The 11,486-nt window shown below is 35.1% G+C and overlaps 1 protein-coding gene across 5 annotated transcripts in view; it reads left to right on the top strand.

The window, feature by feature from the left end:
* LOC107706909 (AP-1 complex subunit sigma-2-like) overlaps positions 1-11,486 on the top strand; it is a 22,752-nt gene that overhangs the window by 3,062 nt on the left and 8,204 nt on the right. For 3 of the 5 annotated variants that reach the window (XM_016510761.1, XM_016510762.1, XM_016510760.1), the window contains exons 3-5: positions 5,760-5,868; positions 5,963-6,100; positions 8,940-8,970. In XM_016510761.1, coding sequence (XP_016366247.1) covers positions 5,760-5,868; positions 5,963-6,100; positions 8,940-8,970 — 278 coding nt within the window. The remainder of the gene's footprint in view (positions 1-5,759; positions 5,869-5,962; positions 6,101-8,939; positions 8,971-11,486) is intronic. The other 2 variants (XR_001636195.1, XM_016510763.1) reach the window with 1 other exon arrangement.

Here is an 11,486-nt window from a genome sequence, read left to right as displayed (position 1 = left end):
TATAATCTCCTGCCCCTAATTGAATCGCGATTTGTTTAGCATCTCAACCGTTTTGAATCGTCACATATTTGAATCGATTTTCAACCGGCTCGCGGTTAATCGTTACATCCCTAGCTGTAACTAGTAACGAGGAAGAGATGATCGGTTCACGTGCCGCTTGAACTGAGGCGCTATAGCGATCTGTCACGACAAAAAGCCACAAAACGGTTTTTAGATTTAGGTATAATAGATTGTTACCTTCTATTTGCATTAATTTATATGCATTTGTTAGTCAGCAAAGTTACATATTTAAAGCTAGTGATGCGAGAAAACAAATTGATATGTTCATGCAGTCGACAGAAATACAAACAAATCAGAAATGTACCCGATTTCAGTTCTTTTTTTTATCATCCATGTAATACATGTTTTGTTTTTTTGATTAGATATTCTTCAAGTGTTCTAAAATAGGAGCAAATAAAGTGTGAGAGTGTGCATGCAATATACATATGTAATTTTAATGCTAGGGATGCACGATATTATATTTTTGCCGATATGCAGATATTTTTCAAATTATTTTTGCCGATAGCTGATGCCTATACCGATTATAATATATTCCCCGTTGTTTTGAAACAACACCAAGTCTCTCCTGTGTGGAAATGATATACAATTTTTTTTTTTGTTTAATTTTGGTTAGTTTTGAGCAAAATTGTATTTGTTAGTGGTAATAAGCCTTATTAAAGAGTACATTGAAAGCCTTGAAAATAACTGTAATAAAATAAATCTCTGCTGTTTTTTTTTTTTGGCAGATGCAGTTCAAACCTTAACATTTTATTTGTGGATTTAACATTAATAGATGGTTTAAAGCAAAAGACCTGTTATTGTATTTAAGTTTTCATAATTTAAAAAAAGAATATATATTAATTAATTAATTAATAAATCTGTATATATGAAATGATTTAATGTACAAGTGTCATGTTTGTGATTTTTATTCATGAAAGCTATAGCTTCCGACCTTCAAATCAAAACAGACTTGTGATTTTATGACATTAATACTGTTAATACTAATAAGTATCTGAATGCATTAGGACCCGGGGGAGGCTGCGACTGCTGCTACTGCGCAGTCGGACGCGTCATTCTGTACGTGCATTCTCAGATTAAATACAGTGATCCAAAACAGAGAATCTAACCATTAAGGCAAACATTTGCTTCAAGAATGACCACACTGCTGACCTTATCTTATCACTATCACACCCTGAGCACATGTGAGCTATTCGTCTTATCAGCCAGGCAGATCAGCAACATTTTTTCAAATTGGCCGATGCCAATTTTTGCATTTTAAGCCTTTATCGGCTGATTCCGATAATATTGTGCATCCCTATTTAATGCTGTGGCTTTTGTGTAGATATTTAAAAAGATGGCTATCTTTAAAAGACTGTTTGGGTTTATGTGAAATGGTAACACTTTTTGCCGCAACCATGAAAATGACATGCATGAACTCAGATCTAAGGTTAATAAATGCTGTAGAAGTATTGCTCATTGTTAGATTATTAATGTACACATGTACACATGTACGATTTCAGATTTTAAAGTATCTGCTGTTATTTGCTAATGCACTACGAATGAATGATCAAGATACAATTAAGATATTAAAATGTATTTATATTTAAAAAGCACAGTACATTTTCATGGTCCAGTACTGTTTTTGTAATAGAGTTCAGCACTATTTCACTTGGAGTGTTATGTTTGTTTTCATTCACACACACACGCACACATACAGACACATACAGACACACACGCACACATACAGACACACACACACATACAGGCACACACACATACACACACACACACACTCACACACACTAACTAAACTTTTAATACCTTAGTGTTTCGTGACATTATTTTGTGTGTGTGTCAGCTTCTGAGAATGAGCGGAATACAAATCTGAACATTGGCATAATAATTGATTTAGCAGTGTATGATGTTGTTATTGTGGTTTCTGGTGCATCTGAAATGAGCAGCGTGAGCTGATTGTTAGTGTGCCGTGATGATTTGTATTGAGTATGATGAGTGAATGTAAAGTATGCTGTGTTTCTGTTGGAGGGTGCTGAAGGGCGTCTGTCCTCACGTTCGCTTTGTTCTCTTCTTTGTTTCATGAGGAGTCGAGTCGTGATTCTTCTGAACACTACAGGCTCAGAGTGAAAGCAGGAATACACAATCACACACCAGCACTTACACCATTGCATGTCAGCATGTGCACCATTTGCACAATTTAATTATAAAGACTACAGATCAACACAAACCCAAAGGCTGTTTCTTAAAAGAAACCATTTAGCTTTTTTAGAGTTGAAAAAGAAAAGCTTGTTTTATGAATCAGTTTGACAGTGAAGATTGTCCCTGGTATATATATATATATATATATATATATATATACAGATAAACACATATGCAGTTTTTGAAATGATTCAGCATTTGTTAATCAATCATTCAGAATTTAAAAACAGTAAACAAACTGTTTTGCACTTTTATTTTATATTTTAAGTCATTTTGTTTTTTTGTTAATTGTTTACTCTAATTTGATTACATTTACTACATTTGCATATTTTCTTATTTATGCACAAATTTTCATATTCATTACATTTCATTTTCATATATTTTTTTTTACGTTATTTTATTTTTGTTGCTTTGTTCACTGGATTTGCATATTATTTGTATTGTATTTTAATTTATTACGTTTACTCTATTTGCATTTTCGTTTTAATTATTAATTCAGTTCGCATATTTCATCTTATTTTCATATATTTGCATGTTTTTATTTACATTCTTTGCTTAGGCACTCCATGTGTATGTTATTTTTTATTTTATTAAATTCACTCCATTTGCATAATTTTAATTTTTATTTTAAGTTATCTTATTTTTGTTACTTGTTTACTCTTTCATATTTTCTCTATTTTATTGTATTACATTCATTTAATTTGCATATTTTGTATTTTATTACTTATGCACTCCATTTGCACAATTTATTTTGTCTTGTTGTATTCGGTTCCCCATTTGTGTATTTTTTTTTTTTTTTACATTCACTCCATTTGAATATTGTTTAATTTACTTGTATTTTACTACTTGTACACTCTAGTTGCATATTTTTATTTTCTTGTAAATGACCCATTTTACACTATTTGATTTAGGCTGCAGACTGCTAACAGCTAAACACTAAACGGAAACTGCGGCAGAAAGAGAGTCTAGACAGATGAACAGACTGTGGGCTGTAATAATGAACGTGACCTTGCATCTACAGCCGTTCCTCTGGTTCTTCAGGCTTTGGTTCAGTTCCAGATTGATTCCCTCACAGCTCGCCTCGTCTGACCTCTGACCCCAGCCGCCCGCTCTTAACAGCCTGTCTCTGTCAGCTCCGTCCAAACCGAGCATTAGCATTGCTAAGCAGCAGTGTGTTTGGATGAAACGCCTGTCAGTGCTTATTCTGATGCATGTTGTACAGTATTACAAAAGTACATGTTCCATCCTGGCTGGTTTATGCCATTTCTGACAGTCAGTGTGTACAGGTTTATATATTAGTTTGTGTGGAAACAAAGTTGTACTAGATGTACACTAGTTTTGATAAATGTTTGTGGTTTCATATTTTTGTAGTAATCAAATCTTTTGATGCACTTGCTTAACTATTAATTGTCAACTCCATTTGCAAATTATTTTATTTCTTGTTTGCTCCATTTGCATATTTTTATTTTAGGCACTCAGTTTGCATAATTTTATTTTATTACATTCATTCTTTTTGCATTTTCATTTTTTCTTGTATTTTATTACATGTACTCCATTTGAAAATGTTTATTTTTTTGTTATTACTTGTTAACTTTGTGCATATTTTTACAGTATTTTTTCTTTTTTTTAATTTAATTTTAGTCACCCCATTTGCTGATTTTTTTTTTTTACATTCAATACATAGTAACATTCATTAAATTGTATTTTTTTGTTGTATTTTATTATTTGTTCATTGAATATTTTTATTACATTTACACCATTTGCATATTTTTATTTTTTATTTTATTTGTTCATGTCATTTGCATTTTTAAAATTGTTACATTCACTCCATTTGCATTTTCAGATTATTTTCATTTGCATATTTTTTTATTTTATTGCAAAATTTATATTTATTCCTTATTGCATATTTTTATTTTCTTGTTCATTCCATTGGCATATTTTTTATTTTATGACATTCACTCCATTTGCATTTTCATATATTTTCATTTTATTTCATTACTTGTTCACTTCATTTGAATTAGTTTCATTACATTCACCCCATGTGCACATTTTATTGTGCCAGCTTTTCACTATTAATTTCATCTAGGCAGCACACCTGGTAGCTATTAGCAACGATAATCCACAAATTAAGACTTTTGTAAATTTTGTCCATTTAGCCTGCCTGTATAGATGTGTCCACATGATGTGATATCCCACAATCCTCCAGTGTGTGTGGTTTGATGGTTGGCGGAAAGAATAATAATGCTGTTTGATGGAGAGGTTGAAAAGTGTAGACTAATTCACAAATGGCAAATCACGTTTTTAACACATGACTTAATTTCTCCTGAAAATATCCATTGTAGTCCTTAAATGTTTGCTTGGTTTAATCTAAAGCTCACTTGAATTTGTTCTAGATCATTAGATGTGACGTTACGGTTCCTTAGAAGTCGATCTGAGAGCAGTTTCCTCAGGAGGTGCAGAGAAACATGTTGCACTCCGTCAAAAATAATATCACTCCTGTTATAATCAATAAAGCTGTCTGTTTTTTTTTTGACATTCTCCACAGCTTTTTCATATTGTTTTCCTGGTCTGTCTGACATAGAAATGGTCTTTCTCATAAATAACCTGTACAATGCATTTTTTGTTATGCCTTTATACAACAAGCAATACCTCGCAATCATCTATATCTCAAAGTCAGACTGAGTTTCTGTTGCATGCAGTTAAAGCCATTTGTAAACCATACATTTTAATTTGTAAATGTAAACAGTTTGCCAGTTTTAGTCTAGTGTCTGATCTAATTGTCTTGACAACATTGACAACCACATAGCAACACCTTGGTAGCCATTATAAGAAGGTATATTATAAGAAGCACATACAGTAGCAACAAGTGTAAAACCATTCAGAATGTCTTGGCAACTGCATAGCCACACTTTGGTAACCATCTGGAATATTATAACAAACCCATACTGTAGCAACACACTCAAAACCACTCAGAAAACCTTGGCAACCAACCAGAAAATTATAACAAAAACATACTGTTGCAACACATTAAAAAAACACTTCCGAACACCTTGACAACCGCATAGCAACACCTTGGCAACCAAACGGAATATTATAACAAAACGCACTGTAGAAGTACACTAAAAACCATTCAGAACACCCTGGAAACTGCATGGTAACAACTTGGTAACCATCCAGAATATTATAACAAACACATACTGTAGTAACGCACTAAAAACCACTCCGAACAAATTGACAACCACATAGCAACACCATGGCAACCATACAGAATATTATAACAAAAATGTACAGTAGCAACACACTAAAAACACTCAAACACCTTGGCAACCACATAGCATCACCTTGGTAACCATCCAGAATATATTAGCAACCACTTACTCTAGCAACGCAATAAAAACCACTCAGAAGTCACTTTGCAACACCTTGGTAACCACTCAGAGCAACTGATTCAAATCAGTTTGAATTAGCGACAGTGCACTAAAACAAATGTTGTGTTTATGTTGCAGATACGCCAGTCTGTATTTCTGCTGTGCCATTGAGGACCAGGATAACGAACTGATCACACTGGAGATCATCCACCGCTACGTCGAGCTGCTCGACAAATACTTCGGCAGCGTAAGTCGCGCGGCAGAAAATAAACTGACGTTACTAGTTGCCTCCAAAAACGAACGCGATTGCAGATAACAGTGATTGATCTTCGCAAACTCAGGTCTGCGAGCTGGATATCATCTTTAACTTCGAGAAGGCGTATTTCATCCTGGACGAGTTCCTGCTGGGAGGCGAGGCTCAGGAGACGTCGAAGAAAAACGTCCTGAAAGCCATCGAGCAGGCGGATCTGCTGCAGGAGGTGAGGCGCCTGTGCTTCCTTAAAGCATTTCGGGGACAAAAACACTTTGCTGAGCAAGATAGTTGAAGTTAATTAGTCAGCTAACTTGTTTATATCTAGCTTCTATAGAATAATAACACATCAGGTTTAATGGGTCTCTTGCCCTCTTGAGTACTGAGGTTTATTACCACCACTGCAAAGCAACGGCCATTGGTGTACATCATCGTGTTTTTGGCCTCTCACTTTGAATTGAATAGTAGAAATCCCTCAGGAGCTGCAGGTTCACAATGACTCATTGGTTATCGGCGCACACACACACATGCTGCTCTTGTGTGTGTGTGTGTTACCCAGCCGGCCCGGCGTTTGCAAAACAAAACGTTCCTTTGTTCGTTACAGTGTAGAGGAACTGAGCTTTCAAACACAATCTTTTCATCTTCGTCTTCGTGGAGTTTTACAGACGCGCAGATCTGCAGGGTATCTGTCCTGATGCTGGGATTTCAGACTGAAGCTGAAGTGTGTCTTTTTTTTTAAGGTTACAGTGTTTTCTCGTATTCCATTTGAATGTGCAGAGTTGCTATACGTCTAATCTGAAGTCTAAACGACTGCCTAGTAACACTTTTGCAATCTCCCAGATCCCTAGCAACCGCATAGCAACACCATAGGAACCACTCGGAGCATTCTACCAGTCACCTTAGAACTGCCTAGCAACATCCTGGCAACTGTCCAGAATGCTGTATCAACCGCATAGCAGCACACTAAAAAAAAAAACTCTGAACAACCACATGGCAACAATTTGGCAACTGTCCAGTGCATTATAGCAACCACATACTATGGCAATGCTCTAAAAACCTCTCTGATCTCCTTGGTAACCACATAGCAACGCCACAGTAACCATTAAGAGAACTCTTAAGAATCACCTCAGAACTGCATAGCATCACCCTAGTCTAGCAACCATTCATTATAGCAAAACCATAGTCAAAACACTAAAAAACACCATGGCAGTCACATAGCAACAACCTGGCAACCACTCATAATACTACAGCAACTGCATAGCAACACTATAGGAACCACCCACAACATTCTAACAGTCACCTTAGAACCGCATAACAACACCCTAGTAACCATTCAGAGTATTATAAGCTACTAAATACTGTAGCAAAAAGCGAAAAAACACTCAAAACACTTAAGGCAATCACAGAGCAACACGGTAGTAACCATCCAGAATATTGTAACAAATACATACTGTAGCAACACACACACAACCACTCAGGACACCTTGGTAACCACATAGCAACACCTTGTCAACCATCCAGAACATTATAGCAACCACATACTGTAGCAGCACACTCAAAACCACTCAAGACACCTTGACAACTGCAAAGAAGCACCACCTTTACTGCTCAGAGAATTTCAACAGTCACCTTGGAACTGCATAGCAACACCCTGACAACCATCCAGAACACTATAGCAACCACTTAGTAACACACTAAAAACACTCTAAACACCTTGACAACCACATAGCGTTAACACAGTAACCACTCAGAGAACTATAACAGTCTGCTCACAACTGCGTAGCAACATCCTAACAACCATTTAGAGCATTATAGCAACTAAATACTGTAGCAAAAAGCTAAAACACTCAAAACACCTTGGCAATCACAGAGCAACAACTTAACAGCATACTAAAAATAACAGCATACTAAAAAAAACACACTGAACAACCGCATGGCAACAATTAGGCAACCGTCCAGTGCAAGGAACCACCTTGAACTTTCTAACAGTCACTCAGTCAGAACAGCATAGCAACACCTTAGTAACCTTTCAGAGCATTATAGCAACAACATATTGTAGCAACAAGCTAAAAACACTAAAAAACATCTTGGCAATCACAGAACAACCTGACAACCACATAGCAACACTATAGGAACCACCCAAAACATTCTAACAGCCATCTCAGAAACGCATAGCAACACCGTAGCAACCATTCAGGGCATTATAGCAGCCTCATACTGTAGCAGCATCCTAAAAAATGCTCAAAACACCTTGGCAGCCGCATAGCAACACCTTGGTATCCATCCAGAATATTAGAACAAATACATACTGTAACAACACACTCAAAACCACTCAAAACACTTTAACTGCATAGCAATACCTTGGCAACCTTCCAGAACATTATAACAACATACTGTAGCAGCACACTCAAAACACCTTGACAACTGCACAGAAGCACTGCATTTACCGCTCATAACTCCAACAGTCGCCTTAGAACTGCATAGCAACACCCTTACAACCATTCAGAACACTGTAACAACCACACACTGTAGCAACACACTCAAAACCACTCAAACACCTTGGCATCCACATAGCAACAGCTTGGTCACCATTTGGTATATTATAACAAACAAGTACTGTAGCAACACAGAAAAACACTCAGCACACCTTGGTAGCCACATAGCAATGGCATGACAGCCAGCCAGAACGTTCTAGCAACGCCCTAGCAACTACCCAGAACATCCTGGCAACTGCATAGAACATGATAGCGAGCAGAATGTCCTAGCAACCTCATAATTACAGCCTAGTAACTAGCCAAAATTACAACTAACCAGGCTGCTTTAGTAACTGCATAAAACATGCTAAAAACTACACAAGACCATAGCGATTGCATAGCAACGGCGTGGCAACATAAATTGCGCTTGCAGTTCTGCTTTGTGCCTCTAGAGGAGAAATGGCGCACTTCAGCTTTAATTCAGGTGTGCTCTTGTAGAGACATTTTCACACTGAATTTGAAATGAAATTCTTCTCTCTGTTGCTTTCTGTATCCTTCCTTCCTTTTGTCCAACTGCATTGTTTTGATTTACAGAATCTAGATTTTCAGATTCGTCTGCTTCCAGGTATGATTTATGGATTATTGACCGTAGTCGTCAGTCTCCCTGTAGCTCTAGTCATTAATCTGATCCCAGTGCAACGTGATTTTATTCTACATGTTGTTAGCTTCTGGAATGACGAATCCGTCCACTGGATGCCACAATTAATCTGATCTAAACAGGAAATTGAAGACATGTAGAATTTTTGTTAGTAGTAACTATAGAATAATTGAGTGAATCTCATGAAAACGGGTCACATTTCAACAAAAAACCAAATGAATGAAACAAGAAATAATATTTTACGTAAAGAAAATTGTTTGAGGAAAATAACATCACATTCTAAAATCTTAATGACCCAAAACATAGACTTGATTTTTAGTCAAACAAAATAATTTTTTGTTTCTCTGTAATTTTCCTACAAAATCAAAAGGAAAAAATTAAAGAATGTGTTCTAAAATATATAGTTTATATTTTTTTTGATGAAAACATGATTAATAGTGATTAATGACTTTCTTGTATTTTTTGTTAAATTTTGACCAATACATTTCCACTTAAGCCAGTTTTTTTAAAGTAAAATACAAATATTATGTGTAAATATTAGGGATGCCCCGAAATGAAAATTCTTGGCCGAGACCGAACAAAATGAAACACTGGGCCGAATACCTAACACGGTTTTTCGAGTTTTTTCCCCCATGTATTTTGTCAATTTTTTTTCACCATTGCATAAATTAAATAGCCAAAATGTGCTTTTTACTCTTTTGTCTTGCTTTTCAAAGGAAAAGATCCATTACTAAACAACAATTTAAAAATATTTAACACTGAACATTTTTTAAATTCTAGCAGACATTATACCAACAAAGAACAATGTAACTTAAAATTAATAAGTTAGTAAAATAATATTTTTTGGCCATCAGACCCCCTTCTTGAATCAGGCATGTATTTTTTACTGTACAATTAAGTCATATCATTGTTCGGTACAATTTATTCGGTCTTTTCGTTTATTCGAAAATTAGTTTATTCTATTTTCGGCCGAATAATTTCGGTTGCCGAACATTCGGTGCATCCCTAGTAAATATGTATCTGTTCATTTTTTAAAATACATTTATTTTTCCACATTTCACACCAAAGCCAAAAGGGAAAAAATTTAAAACTCATATTTTGTTTGAGTAAAAAATAAGTATTTATCATTTTTAAATTAATACAATTTTTAATAATTAAGATTTTGTTTTTGCATGACATTCGTTTCCTCATTTTCTTTACATAAAATACGAATTCTTATTTCTAATTTTGATTGAATGTTCTTGACATGTTTTGTGAGATTCACCCGTTTAGTTACTAATGAAGCCAAGCAGTTTAGTTCCTGTATATCATCATAAATTCTCCCAGCATAAGGGTTTTTGGATGAATGAATGATGGGATTGTCTGTTTTTGTAATTCCGGTTGATTTAGGCATTAGTTACAGACTACAGGAAGTAGAAACATTCATTCACCATCGTTAAACCCAAGTTTGTGGAGCTTTGAAAGCAGAACGGAGCTGCGGTTTATCATCTCTGACTGCGATCCTGACAGACTTTTTCCCGAGGGCCAAATTACAGGCAGACAAAGGAGAACGAGAGAACAAAGACGTGCTGTCCACGCTTTAGCAGCAGTTTACCCACAGAGCACTGCAAAATGATTGAACCAGTTATGCATCTTCATACTGTCATCATGGTTCGAGTAACTGCAGGAATTTTTGTACGAGATAAACAAATGTGCATAAATAACATCTAAAACCATTATCAGCTTGAGCCTCAGGGGCTGCCGTAGTCCCGACTGGGCTTTGTCCTTTATCCGCTGATTTGAGGTCAGATTTGTGTTTGATGTTTTAATGAATCTGCGTTGGGTTTTAATGAGCTTCTGCTCCGTTTCAGCGGTTTGTGACTGTATTGTTCATACGTTTAGTAAAAAAATGAAAATCATCAGTGAAACCGATATTTTTGCACATTAAACTAATCAAATCACTTAATTATTGTGATTGAACTACTATTTTTGTGCTCCTTATTATCAGTGTTTAATGTATACAGCCTTTTGACCAATGAATTTACACTCAAGCCAGTTTTTTCCCTCTAAAATGTACAAATGTTATGTGTGAATTTATAAATGAACTGTTGCATCAAAAATATTACCTATCTCCAAAAGGCGCATGATGTGGCACATTTAATTTTGTGCAAAAATGTTCTTAAGTAAAACTAAAACCATTAAAAAAACATTGTTACTTTACATATATTAGTTATTATTAAATACTATTTTAGTTATTTTAGTAGATCAAATTAAATATAGATTTGTTGTCTAATTTGATTTACTACATATATATATATATATATGTATGTATGTATATATATAATGTGTGTGTGTGTGTGTATAATATATATATGTGTGTGTATATACTGTGTGTGTATATACTGTGTGTGTGTGTATATATATATATATATATATATATATATATACTAGGACTGTGCGATTTGGGGGAAAATATCAAATTGCGATTTTTTTGACAGATATTG

The sequence above is a fragment of the Sinocyclocheilus rhinocerous genome, unplaced genomic scaffold (assembly GCF_001515625.1).
Source record: "Sinocyclocheilus rhinocerous isolate Xijiao unplaced genomic scaffold, SAMN03320098_v1.1 scaffold5648, whole genome shotgun sequence".
In the NCBI taxonomy this organism is placed as follows: domain Eukaryota; kingdom Metazoa; phylum Chordata; class Actinopteri; order Cypriniformes; family Cyprinidae; genus Sinocyclocheilus; species Sinocyclocheilus rhinocerous.
This window is presented reverse-complemented; position numbering and strand designations above follow the sequence as displayed.